Below are 26,962 nucleotides of genomic sequence, written 5' to 3' on the forward strand. Positions count from 1 at the left end.
ATTTAAAAACTTTAGTAAAAAGTTCTAATTTTCTTTTCAACGAACAAGAGCAACAAACACTTTTCAACATGAACCCCCGTATCCCTACTGCCAGAGCTTTACCTAAGATACATAAGAAGGACACCCCAATGTGTCCCATTATAAATTGCAGGAAGAGCCCTACCTATAAAGTATTGAAATTCATTCATAGGTTTTTAAGAAAACATTATATTTTCAACAATAAATCTCCATTAAAAAATTCAATTAATTTCTGCAAAGTATTGAAGAAATTAGAACTGCAACCCAACCATATTTTATGTTCTTTCGATGTCACAAACATGTTTCCAAGCATTCCTACTAAAGAAACCATTAAAATTATCCATGACAACATCAATAAACACAGCGGCCTCAGTAAAATGGAAATTGAAGAATTCATGAAGATATTGAGTTTCGTTCTAAACAATAACTACTTCTCCTTTAATGGTAAATATTATCAGCAGAAAGGCCTAGCTATGGGCGACCCTCTATCTGGCATTCTAGTAGATACCGTATTTACATGGACTATATAGAACATATAAAAATTTCACAAATAAAGGGCATTAGTTTGTGGCTAAGATTTGTTGATGATACTTTTGTAATCATCAATAAGGACATTACTAACAGTCACGATATATTAGTCCCACTGAACGAAATAGATCCTAACATCAAATTCACCAAAGAAGATGAGGTCAACAATTCTTTAAATTTTTTAGATTTAACAAATACACGCTTGAATAACACTTTTGAATTTCAATTTTTTAGGAAACCTACTCATTCACCCATAACTATTAAAGATTCGTCCTTGCATCCTAAGACCCAAAAACTAGCTGCCTATCATAGTCTAATATATAGGGCACTAAAAATTCCTCTTTCACCCAAAAGTTTGGAAACAGAACTAAATTACATAAGACAGTTAGCTCGGTACAATGGTTTTAAAGTAAATGTTATCAATCGGTTAATTAATAAGATCAAAATTAGGTTGTCGTCCAACCTAGTTCCAGAGAAATCAAAGACAAACAGCTACATCACCCTTATGTATAATAGCCCGGCTATCCATCATATCACTAATATTTTTAAAAAACACAGCGTCAACATAGCCTTCAAGACAATAAATAATAATCAGAACATATTCCTCAACCACAGTAGAGTCAATATTAACAACAACATTTACTCAAGGTCAGGTGTATTTAGGTTAAAATGTGCCCAATGTGAGTTCACATATTTTGAACAAACCGGGAGGAGCTTTTACACGAGGTATCTGGAACATTACAATGCTTCCAGCATAATAATTATTCGGCCATGAGCCAGCATATGACTGAAACCGGCCATAAGTTCACCACCATAGAAAATGATTTGACGGTCATTAAAAGCCTAAGCAAAGGGAAATTATTGAACAAAACAGAAAACTTGTACATTTATTTTGATCCTTATAACAATAATAATAATAATCTTAATGATGTCATTGATAACAAAAATCCGTTATATGAAACAACTCCGAGGTTAATCCAGGCCGTAAATCAGAATAAAGTTCCCAGTATGTTTAAATCACAGAACGCATGCGCTCCAATAGCCACACCTAATGCCAGACCTGCCCAATCCAATTCAAGTAACGCCTCTCAAGCAACAATACAGATGCACGATTTGAAACTCATGCCCCCTTCCCTACCACGCTCCACCCCTCTGCTACAGCATCAATACTACACTAGGAGCAGCAAGCTTAGCCGTTCAGACCCAACCGGAACAATTGGTCCCAGCTAACGTCGACAAGACAAGTAAGTTCATACGATAAACACTCACTCTACATTTATTACCGTATTGGGTTCCACATTCATCATTCTAATTCCCCGTTTTTTTCTCTTATTCAGTTACAGACAACTCATATTCCTCCCAGATTGAATATGCACCAATGGGAAGTTTATCAACAAGAATGACGGAATTTTCCAAATATTTTTATCTGACAAGCAATGAATGAAATCAACAATATGTATCCTACTTACACGCTTTAATCTTAAAACATAACTATGCTTCTTTCTAAAAGAATATTCAAACTGTTTCAAACCCTAACATGAATTACTTTAACCAAGGTTCCGGTATTGTTAAAATTCTTACGACTCAGGCGACCATATCAGCTGAAGAAACCCCAACTCACGCAGTGATAAATTCTAGTCAATACAATTTGAGAAACCCTAATTCACGTTGTGATCAATCCAATCCACAATTGGAAGTCTAGTCAAGAAATGAAATTAAAGCAACGTACAAAAAGAAAGCCCTCCTAAATTTACAATTTTATAAGGTTCATTTATTTTTGGCCCAAATGTTGTCTCCGTTGGAAAGGAATTCATTCCAACTACATGTGGACTATAAATTGAATATTAACAATTTTAACCAAGATTCCGGTTTTGTAAAAGTTCTTACGAACAGTTGAAGAAACCCCAACTCGCGCAGTAATAAATTCTAGTCAATACAATTTGAGAAACCCCAATTCACACCTTGATCAATCCAATCCACAATTGGAAGTCTAGTCATAATAAAATAAGTTAATTCATTGTTCATAAATTCTGGCAAAGTTAATGCACATATTGTACATATTGTAAACTATTGTAAACTATGTAAATAGCATAAGACAATTGTATTTAGATCAAGTTAGTTTACTATAAGTTCCAATGTTATAGTTTTAATCCTTGACCTTAAGTTTAATATAGGCTGAAGATGCCCATAACTAGGGCGAAACATGTCCCTAACTGGTGTATTTAATTCATGTAGAATTTAACCACTAAAAATATATATTTGTATTGAATAGGTGGACACAATATTTTTAATCTTGAAAGAGTTTACCTAGCAAAAGACCATAAAGAGCAAAGAAGAAACATCTGTGTGGAATTGCTTGTTCGTTATGAGGCTGAAGGTGACAACTTCTTGTCAAACGTTGTCACAAGCGATGAAACATGGATTCATCACTTCGAACCGGAAACAAAATGGCACTCCATGGAGTGGTACCACACCAACTCTCCCACGAAGAAAAAGTTCAAAATCATACCCTCAGTTGGTAAAGTCATGGCTATGGTGTTCTGGACTCTGAAGGCCCTATTCTGTTCGATGTCCTCTCTCGTGATGAAACCATCAACTCTGAAGTGTTTTGAGCTACTCTAAAGAAATTGAAGAAACAACTTCAGCATGTTCATAGCCACAAATATGCATATGAACTTCTCCTTCTCCACGACAACGCAAGACATCACACTCGAAAGGAACTCACAAAACTTCGGTGACTGTTCTTCCTCATCCGCCCTACAGCCTGAATCGTGCATCTTCTGACTTCCATCTGTTTGGCTCAATGAAGGATTCACTCCACGGGAAGCACTGCATGAGTGATGGGAAAGTTATCGATGCAGCATGATGTTGGCTCCGACATTGAGTAATCGAATGGTACCATGCAGGCATACGGGCTCTCACATTATAGTGATGTAAGGCCATAACATTGAACAGAGATGGGGTATTGTAGCGAAAGGATTGGGGAATAACATGGTATATTTGAATCCTCAATGAAACCAACCTGCGGTTAGAAAAAAATGTGTTGCATTATATATTGACCTCCCTTCGTATGTAATGCAAGATAAAAGTGAAGCATGAGGTAAAAATATGAAGTGTACAGACAGAATTGTAATTTTAATTATGTAGACCACTATATCTAACATAGGGTAAATGTACTGTAAGTAGGAACAGACAAGTGTACCGAGCAAGTTGGCCGTGCGGTTAGGAGCACGCAGCTGTGAGCTTGATCCGGGAGATAGTGGGTTCAAATCTCACTGTCGGCAGCCCTGAAGATGGTTTTCCGTGGTTTCCCATTTTCACATCAGGCAAATGCTGGGGTTGTACCTTAAGGCCACGGCCGCTTCCTTCCAACTCCTAGCCCTTTCCTATCCCATTGTCGCCAAAACGCCATAAGACCTATCTGTGTCAGTGCGACGTAAAGCCACTATCAAAAAAATAAAATAAAAAACAGACAAATGCAATACAGGTCTGTAATATATTCTGTTACAATTTTCATATTTATTTCTAGAACTTACGATTGTAAAGCATGTGATTATTATCAGCTGTATTAGATTGTCACTACATCAGGATTGGACGATGTGTACGTCATTGTGTCATGTGGTCGTTCAAATAAAGCTTTCTCATTGGCTACTCCTATCTCGCCTATCCACAGCCTAAGCTTTCCCCTGACCTCAAGTCAGTCGTCATGTAGCCTGTGCCTGATTCATTCCGACTCCTTAGCTGATGTGGTACTTGAAAAATAACGTGTATTATTACTGGTTATCTACCTCAAGGTGTTCCATACGTGAAAAGGTCATATAAAGACAGGAACAATGAAAGGAACAATGAAAGGAACACTTAATAGGAAGAACACAACTACAGGTCAGCTTGGGAAGAGGGTAAAAACCAAACCAAACCAAACCCCATGGCGCAACAGCCCCGAAGGACCGTGGCCTACCAAGCAACTGCTGCTCAGCCCGAAGGCCTGCAGATTACGAGGTGTCGTGGTCAGTGCGACGGATCCTCTCGGCCATTATTCTTGGCTTTCTAGACCGGGGCCGCCATCTCACCGTCAGATAGCTCCCTGATTGTAATCACGTAGGTTGAGTGGACCTCGAACCAGCCCTCAGATGCGGGTAAAAATCCCTGACCTGGCCGGGAATCGAACCTGGGGCCTCTGGGTAAGAGGCAGGCACGCTACCCCTACACTGCGGGGCTGGCAGAGGGTAAAGTAGAAAGAAAGAAAACGTTTATCTCCACATCTTAATACACTGCAGTCTACGGAATGGCTCTCTCCACATCATCTGCATCCATTTTTTCTTGGATCCTGACAAGCTCATTTCTACTTCCCAGCTTCATCGGGAGGGTTGGCTTCACCACTGATTGAGAGACCATTTTAACAGATTTTCGGTATTGATGCAGGAAGTGTAGGATCAGAAGAAAGCTGGGTAAACAAAGGAAAAACACAGGACAAACCCAACGGGGTTCCTCTCCTTGTTTTGTGTTTGTCCTGTGTTCCTATTCTTTTACCATCTGTACTCATTTTTATCTTTTTGTCTTTTCCTTTTGCCTTTGTTTATCTGGCTTTCTTCTTATTCTGCACTTTCAACATCAAGACTGAAAATCTTTCAAAATGGCTCCTCGATGAGTGTTGAAACCCACCCTTCTGATGAAACTGGGAAGCAGAAACGAGGTTGTTGAGGGCTGTGAAGAAATGGATTTAGAAGATGAGGAGAGAGCCAATTTAGATGGCAGTGTATGAAGATGTGGAAATTGTCCTCATCCCTTTTGTGTTTTCTTTCTGTATATCCCTCTTCCCATACTGATCATTGTGTTTTTCCTATTAGGATAAACGTGTTGTGATGATTAATATTTAATACTAGGTGAGAAGTAAGGAATGAAGAAGGAGAACTTAGATTTAGAATAATATAACCATTATAAGAATGGAAAAATGGAAGATGATTTAAGAAAAACCCATTGAAATTAGAAAGGGAAAAGAAATGTATAAGTACTATCCAAATTAGCCTCATAAGCCAACTTCTGTGTCTATCCTTTGTGAAATGTTTTTTCTTTCTGTATTATGCCATTTATATTTCATTCATGCTAATTTTATGTGATTTCATTGTGTCATTGAATAAATTTGTCTGCAAAATTTGTAATTAATTACCAAGATTAATTTTTGACTTATTTATTTTATTTTTAACTTTTAGATGTCAAGGCTTGCAATGACGTGAGAGATGTTTTGGACAAGTTAAAAATTCATGCTGTGAGTAAAATTGAAATATATTTACTTGAGCAGATCTACAAGTTTCGCAAGCCCTTATCAAACTACCAAGTTCCACAGAATACAATGCTGAAATATAAGTGAGTACTATTGAGGGCATGATTGAGTCGTACATTGGGTAACTGAAAACTTTAATGACCAGGTAAGAAAGAAGCTAGCAGGAGTGAAATATACAAAGGTTGATCAAATATAAACAGGATTTTTGTTCCTGAACATCAACAGTTGCTAGGACTGGCTCGCGCTTCTGCTATGCTTAGGCGGGACTGTTAGGAGTGGGGAGAGCATGCTGTTAGATATTTACCGCCGTTTTGTCAGTAATGCTTATGATGTCCGAGCAACACTTGCATTCCTCCACCGCGCAAAACATAATTATAAAATTTCTTGCTCGCGAAGGAATTACAGAGGCAGAAATTTGCCAGAGATTGACTGCACAGTTAGGTGATCAAACATTGTCAAGGATGCATGTGTGTAAATAGTGGCGGAGGAAAGGGGAGGCAGCACCAGTGAAAGCCAAGACTCGACTGTCAGCTGGAAAGGTTCTTGCAACCATTTTTTTTTTATTAGCGAGGCATTTTTCTGATTGATTTTTTGCATGAGCGACGCACAATCAGTGCTGCTTACTACTACGAGCTGTTGAACAAGGCGAGGATTGCATATCGCCACAAAAGACGAGACCAACCAATTCGACAATGCGTGGCCCCAACTGCAGCTTGAACTGTCTCCAGGCTACAGAGAATGCACAGGACTACACTTGATCATCCTCCTTACAGCCCGGACTTATCACCCTGCGATTTCCATTTGTTCGCACCGCTTAAAGAAGCTCTAGGAGGGCAACGATTTGAAGATGACGAGAGTGTGGAAGACTTCGTGCGCATCTGGCTGGTGGCACGGCCCTGTTCTTTTTATGATAAGGGCATCAAAAAGCTGCCCATATGCTGGGACAAATGCATTTCCGAAGCAGGAAATTATGTGGAAAAATAAATTGTAATTGCCTTGTGTTTTTCAATAAATGAATATAAAAAATAAAATCCTGTTTATATTTGATCCCCCCTCGTATCTACATCTAGGATACAGATGGAGAGCAGCAACTTACCATGTAAGACTGCATTGGTAGAGTACACATACAAGAAAAATATGGCTTCAAAATTTTCGGCTGCAGCCTTCGTCAGTGGAGGATAGAATGAAGATAGTCGTTGTTGGCAAGTAGACACTGTGTGAGGTGAAGGGCGTGGGGGACAAACGGATAAGAGAATGGAAAAAGGGAGGAGTTAACTATGTTAAGGCTGGGTGCTTCTCTGGACTGAGCACCAGCTGATGTCCCATTTTGGAATCTCTAAGGGTGAGAGGGTGGGAGGTAGGAGGCAAGTGTTTGAGAACTTTAATTGTGAAACATTCATCAGATGTGTTTTGATGGAGTTTGGTGTGAGTGGAGAGAGGAAGATCTGTTTTGGGTTTTTTTCAGGTACTGCAGTGGCTGCATATACCGTTAGCTCGTGTATTGCCAGTTAAGCCATTGTAGAAAGCTGGGCAGAGTCTGCACTGAAGCTGGTAGATAAGTCAGGTTGTCAGTTTCACAAATAGGAAAAGTCCTCTCAGTTTTAATTACTGCGTTGATGGGGTGAAAGTTCCTTTTGGGGATCATTGTAAGTATCTAGGTGTTAATATAAGGAAGGATCTTCATTGGGGTAATCACATAAATGGGATTGTAAATAAAGGGTACAGATCTCTGCACATGGTTATGAGGGTGTTTAGGGGTTGTAGTAAGGATGTAAAGGAGAGTGCATATAAGTCTCTGGTAAGACCCCCAACTAGAGTATGGTTCCAGTGTATGGGACCCTCACCAGGATTACCTGATTCAAGAACTGGAAAAATTCCAAAGAAAAGCAGCTCGATTTGTTCTGGGTGATTTCCGACAAAAGAGTAGCGTTACAAAAATGTTGCAAAGTTTGGGTTGGGAAGAATTGAGAGAAAGAAGAAGAGCTGCTCGACTAAGTGATATGTTCCGAGCTGTCAGCGGAGAGATGGCGTGGAATGACATTAGTAGATGAATAAGTTTGAATGGCGTTTATAAAGGTAGAAAAGATCACAATATGAAGATAAAGTTGGAATTCAAGAGGACAAACTGGGGCAAATATTCATTTATAGGAAGGGGAGTTAGGGATTGGATTAACTTACCAAGGGAGATGTTCAATAAATTTCCAATTTCTTTGAAATCATTTAGGAAAAGGCTAGGAAAGCAACAGGTAGGGAATCTGCCACCTGGGCGACTCCCCTAAATGCAGATCAGTATTGATTGATTGATTGATTGATTGATTGATTGATTGATTGATTGATTGATTGATTGATGGATGAAGTACAGTCATGATGACCTTGTATGGTGTAAGACTTGTTGGTTATGCTGTTGTTAAAAGTGATGCATGTAAACAGCAGGTCTTACAGCAGCTGTATTCACAGGGGAAAGAGCCAGAATTGGGTAGAGGTTGGTATGGTTCATAATGAGTTTGGAAGAAGATCCTGGGTGTGGGGTGAGGATGAGAAAAGAAGCCCCACGTCCTTTTCAGATCCCCACCTAACCTTGAAAACATTCTCACTCATTATGAACCATACCAATCTCCAACAACAGAGACATTAGAACACAATTTATCTCATATCTGCCAGTTTTGTTAACTGTGTTTTTAACATCTGGTTTTATTATGTCATCTGGTGCAAATTAAGCTATAGACAGGTGACATTATCATAACACTAACCTCATTTAGGCCTAAGGTTTGTAGAATTGTATATATTTTATTTAATTTCTTAATTCTGTTTATAATAATGTGAATAAATGTTTTATTGTAACAGAAGATGTTAGGTTTAACAACAGGCCATAGATGATTTATTCCAGTGTCGTCATTGTGAATAAATTTAACCTTATTTAAGGTGTGCTGTCTTTTGATATATAGTTCATAATTTAATAATGTTTTAATATAGAGAATACTGGTTTTTCACTGTAAATGTTGACTCTGATTGCTGTAAACCACTGTTGTAAAATGCAACTTATACAGCAAGATTTTTCATCAGCTGATTGATGGTTCATGTTTGTGGGTTATTGTAGTCACGTCCTAGTTTGTGAACCATGGGCAACGGCTGAGTGGCCTAGTAAGTGGTCCTGAGAGTCGGGATACCAGTTGTTATGGAATGGGAGTGGGCATCTCGGACATATTCTGAGGAGAGATCCTCACTTGGACTATGTGCAAGTAGGGCAGCATCCTGCTTCATGAATTTACCGAGCTCAGAACACTTTAAGCAAGCCTCAGACCTATGGGAGTAATGGAGTCCCACTCCCATTTGACAGGCAAGGGACTCCTTGGAAACAACTTGGCGAACGAAATGGAATTCGATGGGGAGCTATCAATATTAATGGGGCTTATGGAAGAAAGAAGGTAGAACTGGCTGAGTCAGCAAAGAGGATGCATCTGGATGTGCTAGGAGTAAGTGATATTCGGGTAAGGGGAGATAATGAGGAAGAGATAGATTATATGGTGTACTTGACGGGTGTCTGGGGTAGGGCTTTTTATCAGGAATACCATTGCATGCAACATAGTTTCTGTTAGGCATGTAAATGAGCGAATGATGTGGGTAGATTTGTCAGTGGGAGGAATTAGGACAAGAATTGTGTCCGTGTATTCACCATGTGAGGGTGTAGATGAGGATGAAGTTGACAAGTTTTATGAAGCATTGAGTGACATCGTGGTCAGGGTCAACAGCAAGGATAGAATAGTGCTAATGGGCGATTTCAATGCGAGAGTTGGGAATAGAACTGAAGGATAGGAAAGGGTGATTGGTAAATGTGGGGAAGATATGGAAGCTAATGGGAATGGGAAGCGTTTGCTGGACTTCTGTGCTAGTATGGGTTTAGCTGTTACGAATACATTCTTCAAGCATAAGGCTATTCACCGCTACACATGGGAGGCTAGGAGTACCAGATCCATGATAGATTATATCTTAACAGACTTTGAATTCAGGAAATCTGTTAGGAATGTACGAGGTTTCGATGATACAGACCACTATCTGATCTGTAGTGAACTAAGTATCTCTAGGCCTAGGGTAGAGAAAGTGAAATCTGTCTGCAAACGAATAAGGGTAGAAAGTCTCCAGGACGAGGAAATTAGATAAGTACATGGATATTATTAGTGAGAAGTTTCGAACAGTAGACAGTAAGCAGGTTCAGGATATAGAAAGTGAATGGGTGGCATACAGGGATGCTGTAGTAGAAACAGCAAGGGAATGCCTAGGAACAACTGTGTGTAAAGATGGGAAAAGGCGAACATCTTGGTGGAATGATGAAGTGAGAGCAGCCTGTAAACGTAAAAAGAAGGCTTATCAGAAATGGCTCCAAACAAGGGCTGAGGCAGACAGGGATTGGTACGTAGATGAAAGAAACAGAGCGAAACAAATAGTTGTTGAATCCAAAAAGAAGTCATGGGAAGATTTTGGTAATAACCTGGAAAGGCTAGGTCAAGCAGCAGGGAAACCTTTCTGGACAGTAATAAAGAATCTTAGGAAGGGAGGAAAAAAGGAAATGAAGAGTGTTTTGAGTAATTCAGGTGAACTCATAATAGATCCCAGGGAATCACTGGAGAGGTGGAGGGAATATTTTGAACATCTTCTCAATGTAAAAGGAAATCATCATGGTGGTGTTGCAAACAGCCAAGCTCATGGGGAGGAGGAAAATGATGTTGGTGAAATTATGCTTGAGGAAGTGGAAAGGATAGTAAATAAACTCCATAGTCATAAGGCAGCAGGAATAGATGAAATTAGACCTGAAATGGTGAAGTATAGTGGGAAGGCAGGGATGAAATGGCTTCATAAAGTAGTAAAATTAGCGTGGAGTGTTGGTAAGGTACCTTCAGATTGGACAAAAGCAGTAATTGCTCCTATCTATAAGCAAGGGAACAGGAAGGATTGCAACAACTATCAAGGTATCTCTTTGATTAGTATACCAGGCAAAGTATTCACTGGCATCTTGGAAGGGAGGGTGCGATCAGTCGTTAAGAGGAAGTTGGATGAAAACCAGTGTGGTTTCAGACCACAGAGAGGCTGTCAGGATCAGATTTTCAGTATGCGCCAGGTAATTGAAAAATGCTATGAGAAGAATAGGCAGTTGTGTTTATGTTTCGTAGATCTAGAGAAAGCATATGACAGGGTACCGAGGGAAAAGATGTTCGCCATACTGGGGGACTATGGAATTAAAGGTAGATTATTAAAATCAATCAAAGGTATTTATTTTGACAGTTGGGCTTCAGTGAGAATTGATGGTAGAATGAGTTCTTGGTTCAGGGTACTTACAGGAGTAAGGCTGTAATCTTTCACTTTTGCTGTTCGTAGTTTACATGGATCATCTGCTGAAGGGTATAAAATGGCAGGGAGGGATTCAGTTAGGTGGAAATGTAGTAAGCAGTTTGGCCTATGCTGACGACTTGGTCTTAATGGCAGACTGTGCCGAAAGCCTGCAGTCTAATATCTTGGAACTTGAAAATAGGTGCAATGAGTATGGTATGAAAATTAGCCTCTCGAAGACTAAATTGATGTCAGTAGGTAAGAAATTCAACAGAATTGAATGTCAAATTGGTGATACAAAGCTAGAACAGGTCGATAATTTCAAGTATTTAGGTTGTGTGTTCTCCCAGGATGGTAATATAGTAAGTGAGATTGAATCAAGATGTAGTAAAGCTAATGCAGTGAGCTCGCAGTTGCGATCAGCAGTATTCTGTAAGAAGGAAGTCAGCTCCCAGACGAAACTATCTTTACATCGGTCTTTTTTCAGACCAACTTTACTTTACAGGAGCGAAAGCTGGCTGAACTCAGGATATCTTATTCATAAGTTAGAAGTAACAGACATGAAAGTAGCAAGAATGATTGTTGGTACAAACAGGTGGGAACAATGGCAGGAGGGTACTCGGAATGAGGAGATAAAGGCTAATTTAGGAATTAACTCGATGGATGAAGCTGTACGCATAAACCAGCTTCGGTGGTTGGGTCATGTGAGGCGAATGGAGGAGGATAGGTTACCTAGGAGAATAATGGACTCTGTTATGGAGGGTAAGAGAAGTAGAGGGAGACCAAGACGACGATGGTTAGACTCGGTTTCTAACGGTTTAAAGATAAGAGGTATAGAACTAAATGAGGTGACAACACTAGTTGCAAATCGAGGATTGTGGTGACGTTTAGTAAATTCTCAGGGGCTTGCAGACTTGCTTGCTGAAAGGCATAACAGTCTATAATGATGTATGTATGTATGTATGATTACTCAATTGATAATCACACAGATAAATATATACATTTTGTCCACTGACAGGTTAGTCCTGGGTATGACGTTACACTGTGTCTAACCAAGTGACCACTGGTATAAGTGGCCCCCTCTTCCAAGTGTCAGTAACCTCTTAGGAGGGTAATTGATCAGGTAGAGGTCCAGTGCACACCCATGCTCTTAGGATATGAAATCAACAAGATAGAATGTGAAAGGCAAGGGGAAACCACCGCATTAAGGATCCCCTAGATTTCCCAAGAACCAGCCATTCAACGTTTTGATGAATAGTGCTTTTGTGAAATGTTCCGGATTAGTCCCACGATCGGACGTTCGGATGGTGACAGCTCAAACATTTACTTCAAACGATGATAAATTTAACACCCATATACGTATAGCAATATAGGAACTTTGTTATAGGGTGTCAAACTAGATAACCTAAAATTGGACATGGAAAGGATGTGAGTTGACGTGATGGGGGTGGCTGAAATGAGATGGCCTGAAAGTGGTGATTTTTGTAGTGTTAATTATATAGTGATTCACACTGGTATCATAGAAAATGAGCCTGGCATGGAAAGAATTGGGATTGTGGTAAACAAACAAGTGTAGTGTGTTGTCTTTGTGTTCAGCTCTCTCTCATCCTCTCCACATCTCTAAACCACTTGAGTTTTATGCAACTCTGTCTTTGACAGCCCCTTCGGCATCTCTTCTCTGACATCCATATTCCTAATTTTATGTCTGCATGACTGACCACAGAAACTCCATTCAACAGCAAAAATATCAGAGCATATCTACATTCTCCAGTACTAATTTTGTTAATATGCTTATTAATATTATTAGGCCTAGATATAATATGATCTGCGATCATAAGGAACCCAATCCCACGAATATTATGAAACATTTTTAAAATGTTATAAATAAAATTTTGCTTTGTTCACATAACTCAGAGTTTCTATAGATAGTCCTCATCATACACTAAAGGCTAAGTCTTGTCGCTGCAACCATTCTCCTCTCAGCCCTGCCGTTCTCTTCACTTCTTTGTAGTTTTTACATTCCATCAAGTTTATCACATCCTCAAAGTATGTCTTCCTTGGTCATCCTCTTCCTTTCTGTCCTAGTATTTTTTCTTCAAAGACGTTTACTAGGAAGTCATTATGTCTTCTTTCCAGTATCATTCTTAATGCGAGGATTGTTTCTCCCGTTCCTTTGCCTTGTCTAAAACCAAATTGATCATCATCTATGTACTGCTCTATCTTAAATTTCATCCTGTTCTTTATTATATTTAAGAGTACTTTTGAGGCATGGGCAGTGGCGTATCCTGGAATCCCCACTGAGGCATACACCTAGTAACCATGCAGTAACACAATGTATTAAGTACATTTCAATTTTACTCACCCTAATTACATGTAGGTGAACTCAACCCTGTAGTTTTTTTTTTGCAGAATTCCTTGGTGATGTCTCTGTAGAAGTCCTCACGTGTTTTCATCTCAACAAGAAGATCCTTCTCTATAGACATCATTCCTAATGCAGAGAGACGACTTTGACTTAGAGAATTGCGGACGAAAGATTTTATTCGCTTTAGGGCCGAGAAAGGACGTTCTACAGGTGATGATGTAGCGGGAATAGTTGTAATTAATGTGCACAACTTATAAAGCTCGGGAAGACCGCTGTGGAGACCACTGGTCAATAGGAATTACTGGATTTGAGCCACAGTCTTGTCTTTGAAGTGTTCAGAAGTGAACATTGACGTCAATTCGGATTTCAGTCATACTATATCAAAATATTTTCCATAAACTTCAACCAATTTACTTAATTGCTCTTCAGGAAAAACACCAGAAAAAAATGAAAATTTCTTACAATCAAGTGTATCAATGAAGGACAGATCTCTTAATGAACACAAGCGATATTCTGTGCTAGAATAATATCATGTACCTAGTATTTCCAGGTAAACCATCCTATACTCATCTTTAATTGAAAATGAAGTTTCTTCCTTTTTTCTCTTCGTTGGTGGATCAAATTTCTCTTATGTTCTGTCCCAGATGTTAGCAAATCCACTGTTTCACATTATAGATACTTTAGTTTCTAAAGAATTCACTTCTCTGGTGCAATATGCAATGTCTAGGGTCTTAGATTGAAGGATGTTATATGTAACATCAGTCAAAAAAATATTTCATTAAAAACGTTCAGAAGAAAATTGAACTGAAATTCTATTAACTTCACGAGAAACCTGCTTGCCTCATTAATTGTATTGTTATCCCAGTTCCCGGGTTCCTCCAAAATACTTTCGTAAAGTTCTTGGAGAGGAGCACAATACTCCGCGATGGTCTGTACTAAACGGCTAGAATAGTTCCACCTTCTTGGAGCTAGTTTAGGAAACATTTTCTTGAGCATACTGTCCAGCAGAGTTCTCTTAGAAGAATTGCTAAAAAATATTGCAAAGTCACTCATCGTTGCGAAGAATATACAACATTCTTTCGTGCATGACACGGCTTGAGAGAGGACTAAATTAAGCTTGTGAGTGTAGCAGTGGGTGAATACAGCCTCAGGAACTACTTCTTTTAATTTAGCTTGCACACCATTCAGCTGACCTGCAAGCACAGCCGCTTCATCGAAAGTCTGCGCAGCTAATTTTTCACGGCAGTGAAAGTTATCCAGACACTCAATTGCAAGTCTCACCAATGCATTCGCTGTCCTATCAGAACTCACATTATAGAAACCAACAAATCTTTCGACATCACCATTATGAATGTATCTGAGGACAATAAATAACTGTATTGACCTATCTCAGGCATTTGATAGGGTAGATCATGGAAGACTACTGGCAAAAATGAGTGCTATTGGACTAGAAAAAAGAGTGACTGAATGGGTGGCTATATTTCTAGAAAATAGAACTCAGAGAATTAGAGTAGGCGAAGCTTTATCTGACCCTGTAATAATTAAGAGGGGAATTCCTCAAGGTAGTATTATTGGACCTTGATGTTTTCTTATATATATCAATGATATGTGTAAAGAAGTGGAATCAGAGATAAGGCTGTTTGCTGATGATGTTATTCTGTACAGAGTAATAAATAAGTTACAAGATTGTGAGCGGCTGCAGGTGACCTCGATAGTGTTGTGAGATGGACGGTGGGCAATGGTATGATGATAAACGGGGTTAAAAGTCAGTTTGTTAGTTTCACAAATAGGAAAAGTCCTCTCAGTTTTAATTACTGTGTTGATGGGGTGAAAGTTCCTTTTGGGGATCATTGTAAGTACCTAGGTGTTAATATAAGAAAAGATCTTCATTGGGCCTAACTAGTGTTTTAAATTCATGTAGAATTTAATCACTAAAAAATATATTTGTATTGAAAAGGTGGACACAATAATTTTAATCTTGGAAGTGTTTTACTTATTGTATCTTCAATAGGACCAAAATGAGATACTTGTAAGTGGTATGTTCCGAGCTGTCAGTGGAGAGATGGCATGGGAGGACATCAGTAGACAAATAAGTTTGAGTGGTGTCTTTAAAAGTAGGAAAGATCACAATATGAAGATAAAGTTGGAGTTCAAGAGGACAAATTAGGGCAAATATTTGTTTATAGGAATGGCAGTTATGGATTGGAGTAACTTACCAAGGGAGATGTTCAATAATTTTCCAATTTCTTTGTGATCATTTAAGAAAAGGCTAGGAAAACACCTATAGGGAATCTGCCACCTGGGCGGCTGCCCTAAATGCAGATCAGTGGTGATTGATTGATTGTGAAAAGTTCGAAACATCAGAAGTCTCATTGATCATAATTCCTATGAATTTAGCTTCCCCAACCTGAATCTTTATTTCAGCGTCATTACGTTGCAGATCCTTTGAATTACATCATTCTGAATGTGTGGAGAGAGTTCTGTAAATACACTCGCTGTTGTGAAGTGACTGTCTAATTTTTCATCAAACTCGGCTAACAATTCTATTAGTTCTATGTAATTCCCTCTGTTGTTGGATTTACTAACCTGATTGTGCCCGCGTAATGGTAACTCTTGCTTCCCCAGAAAGCATGTCACCGCAGTCAGCTGTTTCAGAATGTCCCTATTTTTCTTAGCGGCTTTGTTGTGCCTTAGAACATTTTCCTGCTTCTGTTTATCCAACTGCAAATCTTTCCTAGTTTTACCAAAGGTACCTAAGGATATCTATGCATGGATGTGACAATGTGATTACTCGTGCCTAATAATAGCAGTGTGCAGATGGTTTAGATCTGCATATCCACGTTTCTTGCTGTTCCAAGGGGAATTTTCAGCAACAAACAATAAGCAAGGTCAACAGAATAATTTGCTTAGTGACTCAGAGCCGCAGAGGCAGACAGTTTTAATGTAAATTTCTGGATTGAACGTGTGAACACAATTCTTGTTTTCTGTTTTTAAATTTCCGAGGGAAGGGAGAGTTCTCCCGGCTTTAACTCTTTGAATCTTTTCATCAAACGAACGGTCAGTAAATGGCTTTTCAAACAGATTTACAGTTATATCCATGTTAGATTCATCTACAATTAGAAATAGCAATAAGTAAGTATTGATAGGTGGAAATCCTTTCTTATTTCTAATTGTGTAGTTCGTCAATACGGATATGAAGATCATAGATTACGATTAGACTCATCCATCGTTAATACCACATGTACACAAAATATAATAAAACACCGAAAACGATGAATAGCACAGGAACAGCACACACAGAATGAACTCACTAATCAGCAAAACACACAATGAATGAACTCACTAGTCAGCCACAACTCAAGCACTGGATGTAAGTCACCCCAGTGGCATCGTTAGTTTCGTCACGTTGGGTTATTCCTGGGGGGTAATCCGTAGGTCCCATTCGCTGTAAACTTAGACATGCTGACTTTCTCGAAGTTGCTAACAGATGGCAGAGAGTAGCACGAGTATAGATGACAAAGTTTGACCAAGTTTCAATTGCAGCGACATCATTCGGAGATTTTCAGAACTATGTCTGCCACCGAATGCAATTTTAAGATCGATTGCCTTACATCGTTAACTTCTCCATTTGCTGTCTCTTTCTTTCTAGAGTGGAATAGATGGCGAGACTACACCAGCACCACACGTCGTCAAGCAACGGAACTAGTACAGTTGCATGGAACTTTTGAACTTCTGAGAGATTAAATCGTTAATATTTGACTTGAAACAACCTAAAATCATACTGTAGACAGTTCTATGCTTTGTCATAAAGCATGCAATGAATGCCTTGCATTCAAGAAGAATACGCCCCTGGGCATGGGATATGATAGAGATCGTTCTACAAGTACCACATTCCATAGCATTTCCTCTTTTTGGGACAGTGATTGTTCTGCATTTACTAAAGTCACCTGAGATCTCTCCTGTTTCATAACCTAATGCAATTACACTAAAATGATACAAGTTTGAACCAGCATTTTCCAAATGCTCTGCAGTTATATTATCAGTACTTGCTGCCTTTCTCTCTTTTAAGCTTGACAGACCTTTCTCATATTCCTGCCTGGTTATTGGAGGACCCATTTTATCACTGTCCTCATCTGTTATCTCTTCCAGTACTTCATTTATGTGTCTGATATCTTTTTCATTGTACAGTTCTTTTATATATTCTCTACAACATTCACATGTTTCTTCATCATCCACCAGTAGGTTTCCATCCTTGTCCTTACTATAGATAGTAGAACTGAAAATTTTAATTTGTAAAGAAGTGGTGGGTGATGGAATTATTAAGCTATGTTTACTTAATTTGGCACATGAGAATCTTTAAAAATCAGCATTTCCTTTTCAAATAGTTTTTACATTGCAGGCCTGTGTAATGAAGTATAATTGTAATAATTAATTTCAGTTATAAAAAGACCACAAAATTTGAGTGGTAAATGTGAGTTTACTATATTGTACTTCCAGAAACATTTAATTAGGGATACGACATATTTGCATTCACTACACATGGGTGTCGTTTTACTGTCATAATATTTCTCCAAGCTGAATCAGAAGTTCCTCACATTCATTGGGGAAGTTGAAATCTGTATAGCATATTATTCAAAGTAGTGTCCCAACTTCAAGATAACTGGCTTGTTTACACTGCTGACTGTTATTACTGTTGAAATGGTGCTAATTTATAAACTTTAAAAGACATAGCAATAATAGAGAAACAAAACTGTTGTGATTTTTCCAAAGATGATATCATTTACTGACTTAAATTTTAAGAAATAAAATGTAAAGGAAAGAAGTATTTCATCTATTTTATATTTGTATGTGATGTGTTTATTACTGTTTACATCATGGTTTTATTTCTATGTAGGTTCTTCTTTGAGTTTCTTCTCGCCAATGAACGAAGTGTTTCCCAGAAGATCCGTAAAGAGTACATAGACACTATGAGTAAGATATATTATTCTTACTTCTCAACGTACTCAAAACGTTTAAAAAGTCTGCAGTATGAGGATAGTGCAAGTAAGAAAGATCTAATGGGTATTGAGGACACTGCATCACGAGTCCCTTTCATTAAAACATCCCTTAAGCAGAAAAATACTGTGTTCACTATTGGAAATCGTGGCGATATTTTAACAACTCAGCTGGAAGCTCCAATTATTGTGCCTCATGCTGCTCAAGAACAGGATAACAGAGTAAGATATACCCTATTCTGAGTAGACTTTCACAGTTCATTGATAAAGGCCAGCTTCCTGTGTTCAAGATTGCAGCATATTTTTTCCCCTTATCCAGATCCGTCTGATTTGCAACAAATATGGTTCATCTCCATTATCCGCTTTCCATTACTATGTTCCAGTCCAGATCCCGTTGCATTTTGTTGTCAATCAGGTATTTTCTTTGTAATCAGGATCTCAGTCATTGATTGATTGATTGATTGATTGATTGATTGATTGATTGATTGATTGATTGATTGATTGATTGATTGATTGATTGATATCCCTATTACAAAGAAAATACCTGGTTGAGAGAACATAATACAATGAGACCTGCTCTTTCCTTTCATTTGTAATTCTGTGATTTCTTTGGTATTCTTTCTACATTCATCCATTTAATATTTCAAAACCCTGGCAATTTATTTTTCTCCAGTTTTTCATTTAATATTCCCACATTTGCCTCTCCCTGTATATTGTCATTTCTTACTATGTCTCTCATAGTGTTCTAGAATATACTTCTCACAAATTTCATTTGTACTGCTTTTAGTTCAGTTTTACCTTCTTTTTCACTGATTACGTGCAGCTGCATATGTCATAATATGTATGTAAAATGCCTTTAACCCTTTCCACTCGAATTATTTGTAAGTCCTGATTTCTCCCAACTCGCATTTATTTCTGTCAGCATTCTTCATATTTTAAAACCTGGTGTTAAGTACTGGTTGTAACAATAATACAGGAAGAAACTACAAAATTAATGTATGGTATTTACATGACACAAAATCATGTTTTTCACTTTCTTAACGGCATGTCTTTAGTGTGTGGAAGCGTTCAAAGCAAATGCTTGGATGGAGCTCTGCTTGCTTATCCAACCAGTCTGCACTAAATTAATCCTGCATTTTTGCCTTACTGTTCATCCCCATGTTGATAATTGTACCAATAAATGCCTTCAGCTCTTCTAATGTCACAGCTTTCCAAGAAAACCAGATAGATCTCTTCAGAAGTGGAGTATTTTGCTGTAATTTATATTTCGGCAAATTTGTTTGTCTCATGGACAATAGAGGTTATCAACTGATCAGTAAAAAATAGCTACCAGTACTCTAGTTCTATTTTAAGTCTATTGCCACAATTTATGAATGCACTGACTAATCTGTAAGGACATTTGGGTAATCCTGCATCACCCGTTCTCCGCGATCTCCAAGGTATGTTTGAAGTCAACACTGTATCACTGGGACCGGGACGAGTCAAAATACTGTCGCCGCCTCCATGATTTCTTGCGACGCTGATATCAATATCGCCATTTGAATCACTAATAGATATATCTCTTTCATTGCCAGATTCAAAATTTTCATCATTTTCATGGTCACTATAAAAACAATCAGCCGAAATAGACGCAAGAATCTCAGCTTCGGTCAGACTTTGCGCCGCCATGTTGCTTCACGCGACTGCTTTCCATTGTCAAGGAAATGGAGCAATTTCGCCAAGCAAAGAGAAACTAAAACACTCCTATTTGGTTTCTTTCAGTTTCCGGAAGGGACCAGCACTTACGAAACGAAGTACAAAAGACCTGGCATTCCAGGTAACCTAGCAACGAGCGGCAAAACATTGTGTCGACTCAGGGTCGACACACGAGCTGTAACGCTGAGTGACGGCTGTCGACCTCAGGTCGACACACGAGCGGAAAGGGTCAAACATTATTTTTCTCTCATAGTTATATGTTTGTTCCATATCAGATTCTGTAGGCCTACTCTGCAATAGAAATTACTTCCAAGTTGTATCCTCTTGATGCCATTTCCATATCTAGTTTTGAATTCTCCATTAAGTTTCTACTTTAACACAGCTTCATTTTCTTTGCCTCAGATTTGTTTTTCTCTTCTCTGTGTCTTACACGCATAAACATAACCATCAGATTTTTTTTCTCCACTAATTTTCATTCCTCATGTTGCAATCTGCCTATTTCCTGCATCAAGCTAGTCTTGGACTTATTCCAATCACAATATCATCATCAAAAACACTGTTCTTTCTTTTACCTCATACTTGCTGCTTTTACTGGCTTCATAGTAACGTCCATTGGAACTGTGAACAGTAAAGGTGAGAGTTTACTTTCCTGTCTCATTGTGTTTTCAATTTAGAGCCATTCTGTTTTTTCCCACTTGGCTCTTCATCCAACTGCAGCACTTAAAAAATATTTGCTTTACAATTTTTATTGTTTCCTGTACAATACCGTTCTATACCAGATTGCCCCAAACCTTTGCTTGGAACTCAATCATTGGCCTTCTCTAATCAATAGACATCATTCTTCCTTTATCCTTTTCAGACCTCAGTCTTATCCTGAATTAGGAAAAATAAAAACCCATCTTCTTGAATATTGAGCACATTTTGATACAGTTTCCAATATTCATGAGTTCTATAAATGGCCGCAAAATTAATCTCCATGCATGCGAAGCTGTAGGCAAAAGTTGGTTTGCTTATAAAATCTTAATGCTGTGATTGATATACCCTGTAGGCCTACATATTCAGCAATGTTTGGAAGCTGATGTTCATTTATTATTCTAATACTGATAAAAACCAATTGATGGCATTATGTTACCAAAAACAGAACCAAAGAAGTCTCTGAATACGCAGAAGACATTATAAAAACTGCAAGCTGGCAGAAGTATATAGAATGGTGTAGATTATAATGGATACCAGGTCTGGATTGGTTATACACATAATGTTATCAAAACATGGATGATACTTGAAAATAATAAAGTTGATATGCTGACATATTTTTTCAACAGTATCCCTTTGAAGCCTTGTTCCGCAGTGAGCAGTATGCACTGGTAGATAATGCCTGTCGAGAATACCTTTTCCTCACAGAATTTTTCATGGTAAGAGGAGGACAAGCACTGGAGCTCTTTGATAAGATTTTGGGGAAGACATTGAACATGCTTGTGGTAAGTTTAATTACAGTGATAACTCTTGTATCGGAACCAGACATCTTGATATATTAAGTTACTTTTATTTTGAAAATGTGAAATAAATAGAATGGGGTTCTTAGATTACATTTTGATGGAAATACAGATCTAATTTGCCACTATGCTACTTTTTGGAAAGGCTACTTTATTTTTGCATTGTTTGAAGTTCTTATGGAAGCCATTAGAAGCAGATTTAATAGTCCAGAATTTATGTTAAGATAGCTTAGAAATCCCCTCAGCATGTTAATTCCAACACTGAGTAACAGAGTTCCAAGAATATTGTTCTTGGTTGAGTTTTCTCATATTTGTTTCTTTAAAGTTACCATAATTCATTGCTTGTTCACTTTTCTTGTTTTGTTGTTCTAAACTATGAAATGAAGACATATTCATCCAGTCATTCAGTGCAGTAGCGGCTTGTAATGAAGGGCAGAATTCAAATTTTACTTAATGTGAATCATTAAAATGTAATCGATCTTATGTGGATGATATCACATACTTGCTAAACATATTTTTTCTATATTTCCTGAGCTTATGTTCCTTATCAGAAGAATAGTCTTCCCAAAACAACTACTGTAGTTAGTTTTTTAATCTTAATTTTAGTTTTTCAGGTATGCTAATAAATATCTTAAACAACATGTTTTGTGACACTTATACCATAATTTAACTGGTTTGTAATTGGTGCAGCATGTTTTGTCCTGTATCATAGTTATAAATATGCTTCTTAAAACTTATTTTAAGATTAATATGAAATCATATATTTGCTATTTTGAATGCTTAGCAATTTATGAAGTATAATTTCTAAAATCACGTTTATATTTCTGTGTTAGCTATTAAGAATGCAAATCATAATTATATGGTGAACTCTGATTTGCATAGTCTTTTTATCACAGGATCAGATGAAGCCATTTGACAATAATATTGTGCTAAATGGCACGGTTCTCCTATGTGTTAGCAGTACTCAGACTGCTGCTGCAGCCTCATTACAAGACAAATTCTGGTCTATAATGAGTCCTAGAAATTTTGCTGAAGGGACTCTGCTGTCAGGAAGAATAATTTCTGAAAAAGCTTTTCCTGACTTTTTTCATGGGAGTTAATTCACACAAAACGATGTTCAGATTAAATTTTATCTTGTGTGTGGAGTTATTTATGGGATGTTATTAACATTGTAAAATACACTCAAGTCATTTGGAAAGAGGTTTCAAGAGAAAATGGAAAGTTAAGAAACTATCATGACTTTGACCCTGTTGGTAATACTGTAAATGAAATATGTTGGAAGTCAGTGAGCTCATTACATTGGTCTACATTAACCCATTTATGCCCAAATTATATTTTAGTTCAAAGAATGAAGATTTACACATAGGTATGTTCAATATGGACTGCCACTCATATAAATATGAAGCAAATTTTTTTCATTCTTTTATGACCTGTGTAAACGTAGGGGGCATTAACAATCCACTAAGCCACTAAGCACTTGGTCAGGAATGACGTGAGACTTGCCAGAAATTTTACCAGGCAACAATTTTTTTTCCTTTTTAACAAATGTACATTGTAAGTAGTTATAAAATGAGCACTCCCATATCAATAAATTTAATTGTTCCCTTTTATAGGAAGAATGGGAGCCTCCGTGGCTCAGGCGGCAGCGCGCCGGCCTCTCACCGCTGGGTTCCATGGTTCAAATCCTGGTCACTCCAGGTGAGATTTGTGCTGGACAAAGCGGAGGCTGGACAGGTTTTTCTTTGGGTATTCCAGTTTTCGTTGTCATCTTTCATTCCAGCAACACTCTTCAGTATCAATTCATTTCATCTGTCAGTCATTAATCATTGCCCCAGAGGAGTGTGACAGACTTCGGCAGCCAGCACAATTCCTATCCTCGCCGCTGGATGGGGCTTCATTCATCCCATTCCTGACCCAGTCGAATGACTGGAAACAGGCTGTGGATTTTCATATAAGAATATTCTGTTCACAGTACACATAACCGTCAGTGGAACTCAGATTTGCTCACAGAAAATTGCAAAGCAAGCATCAAAATGAGGAAAGTTACACCTAACACATGCTTTCAGTGTTTTATTAACACAAATTTTATTCAACGCCTTGGTTTTTCACTTATTAGGAAGTAACTATGGTGTTCTTTCTTCTGGTGCTTGTTTTCAAGCACTAGACGTCAGCCTCATCTCTTTAGAGATGTTCCTCATTTGTACCAAATTATCTTTGCACATTTTTGGTAGAACTACTGGCCATCTAGAGAAATTCCATAGCTGTGGCTGAGAATCCAGGCATTATTCATGCATAAATCAAATAATCAGTAGTCAGAAACAACATGAACCTGGTATATGAGTGTTAGATGGTTGGTTGTACTAATAAATAATTTGAAAAACAGATAGTTAAGTATCTCGCACCGTTTTCATTTTATAAGTTGTTGAAGTTAGCCAATTAGATTGCTTTGCGGGTGAATTCGAATGGGCTTTGCGAGTTGTTGTTGTTAAATCTGCACACGGCTTAAGACGGGCTTGAGAGCCATGCTGAGAAATCAGCATTAAACACAAAAACACAGTGGGTTTCAGCTGGAGGCACCGTAGTGAACCTAACTGGCCAACCAATTTTTCTGGCACCAAATTGGGGATCCGTTTCTTTCCTCCAATTAGCCACATGCTGGCATTCAAGAAAATCCACGACTAACGATGAAGAACATCTCAGGGAATAAGTTATATCAAAATGTTTTATTAACATGAATCCGACTGAGAATTACCTTTCCTATTTTTCAGTATACGTGTACATCGATTGGATCATTATGTCATAAAGAATTGGTTTTAAATCAAATTAATCATCTTAATTCTATAATTTATAAATTATAAAAATGGATTAAATTCTAACATTTATTCAAATTAATATAGTAGGCCTATGTCTAGATGAGCTAAATCTTTTTCCAATATTTTTTATATATACATTGGTATTTTATCCTAAGAATTATCTTGCAGTCATTACGTTTATCATAACTTTCGGTTCACAATCATCAATCAACAAATATCTTATCAATGTCCAAGGCCTCATCATATCATATAATTCTTCTCCTAAAATTCTACATAGATTGAAATTATTCGATGAAATTATCCTGACCTGTCATGAATTACATTCCTTATCTTCTCAGCCTCTTATAAAAAAAAGTATAATTATTCATGTTGACATTAAGGAAACAATTAATTCAATTAATTATCTTGAAATTATTTAAATGAAATAATAAGAATAAAATAAAATGAATTTCTGTGTGAATAAAATCTTAAGAATTATCAAATTCTGACAAAGTATCAGATACTACAGGTTGCCAAGTTCAAGCTGAATATCAAGTTCTGTCATGAAATCAAGTTCTGACTGAATATCTAGTTTTAATATATTACAAACTTTTAACATTAAGGATCCAAGAATGTTTCTTTATGGGAAAATGTTTTATCTGTATATGTAGTTTGCAACTATATTTACTATTAAAAACATTTGCAGAATAAGAAATGTTTCACCTCTGTAGCTTTCAATGGCTACCTATCATAATATAAAAAAATATGTATATTATTAATCAAGACTAGATATACTCAAAATAATCCCTAAGAAATATGTAATATTCTCCAAGATAGTTTCAACAAGTTTGCACATAGGTTATATTTAGATTGTATCTCTTCATAAATTCAATCATATGGTTGTAAGTATTCAAGGAATACAGTAGATGACACTTCCTAACTCATTAATAGCGATAAGCTAACATTATGAAGACACTAATATCATATCTGCCATCAGTAATCTGCTGTTTCAGCTTAAATCCATTTAAATATTAAATAACATGCAAAATTCTCTTTGAGGTTGCCATTATAGTCTGAAAAATAGGTTATTTAAGATTATTTTTGATGATCATAATCTATTAACAACCTGTAAATCCCTTATTAAATTGCCATCAATTCACATATATAGGTTATTCCATATATCACATCGCTAATAGCATCAAATATAATCTTGATCCATCGTTGCATTACACAAACTTACATTAATTAACCTTACGTATAATTCTTACGTATAATAAGTCATCATATTTATTATACTTCCTCAACTAATATATTCAAGGATATTTATTATTCATATCACTCACACTCTTTACCTTATACTTCCATCATGTCTTTATATCGCCGCATATATAAGCTTCATTTAATCTATTCAATGTAATGATTGACTCATATAATTCCATATCTCAATAAATTAATGTTTTATGGATCAACAACTACCATTCCTGACAATATGCATTTCATTTGTCAACATTTTCACATATTTAACTTCTATCTACTCACGTTTGGCAATAAGTTGATGTTATTTATGGTCTTGGTAACCTACAATTCAATATTCACCAATTTTGCACTTCAAATACATCAGAACACAATATTTATGGCATAACTCTTTGAAAATAAACTGAAAAACTGTTAGCATAACACTTCATTGGCGAATGCAACATTCCCTACACATGGAAGTGTTTATATGTTTTGGAAGACTACCTAAAACCTTCATTTAAACAGCAATATCAATACACTCACGTTAAAACTACATATTTAACTCTTACAGTGCCAAGATGCCGATGCATCGGCATGTACATTCTGTACGAAAAATGCCAGGATGCCGATTCCATCGGCACCCTCTTATAAGTGGTGTGGTTATGTAGTAAGGCGCTAGATTGTGTCACAAATCAAGTAGAAAGAAGGTAGAATGTTTGTAATTCCTTCTTATGTCATTAGATGGCACTGACATAGCTTCATTTTTTCTAGTTTACTCCTCGATTGCGAGTATATGATCTGTGAGCGCTTGAAATCTATGATCCAATATGGCAGCCTCCTTGTTTGTTTATGTCCGCTTGTTGTGACATGTTTTCAATAATTTTACGTTCTAATTGACGCATTTGAGTTATTTATCGCAATATATTAATTTTATTATTGTTTCTACTGCAGTTATAATTACCTAGCAATTTATATAGGTTGTAGTAAAGTTGTAAATAGTACAATTATCACAACAAGGCATGTCGTCACGTAGGCGTAATTCGGGGGAAGAAATTGAGGAACTTTTGGGTTGCTTTGAAGATGTAAGTGACTCTAATTTTATCGAAAGTGTTGATTATGATATTTTTGGGGTCTTCAGGTAGCGCACCAGAGAATGATGTAGCCGTGCTGTTGGCTAATGGGCTTACAACATTTCGTGCAATGTCAAAGAGTTATAGTGACAGTGCTAATGAAAATGACAG

At 37.3% G+C, this 26,962-nt stretch overlaps 1 protein-coding gene across 6 annotated transcripts in view; it reads left to right on the top strand.

Annotated features, from left to right (window-relative positions):
- Positions 1-26,962, top strand: part of Vps52 (vacuolar protein sorting 52) — a 183,991-nt gene that overhangs the window by 64,485 nt on the left and 92,544 nt on the right. For all 6 annotated transcript variants that reach the window (XM_067145795.2, XM_067145799.2, XM_067145801.2 and 3 more), the window contains 3 exons: positions 5,757-5,910; positions 18,406-18,727; positions 21,523-21,678. In XM_067145795.2, coding sequence (XP_067001896.1) covers positions 5,757-5,910; positions 18,406-18,727; positions 21,523-21,678 — 632 coding nt within the window. The remainder of the gene's footprint in view (positions 1-5,756; positions 5,911-18,405; positions 18,728-21,522; positions 21,679-26,962) is intronic.

Source organism: Anabrus simplex, chromosome 4, assembly GCF_040414725.1.
Source record: "Anabrus simplex isolate iqAnaSimp1 chromosome 4, ASM4041472v1, whole genome shotgun sequence".
Taxonomy (NCBI): Eukaryota; Metazoa; Arthropoda; class Insecta; order Orthoptera; family Tettigoniidae; genus Anabrus; species Anabrus simplex.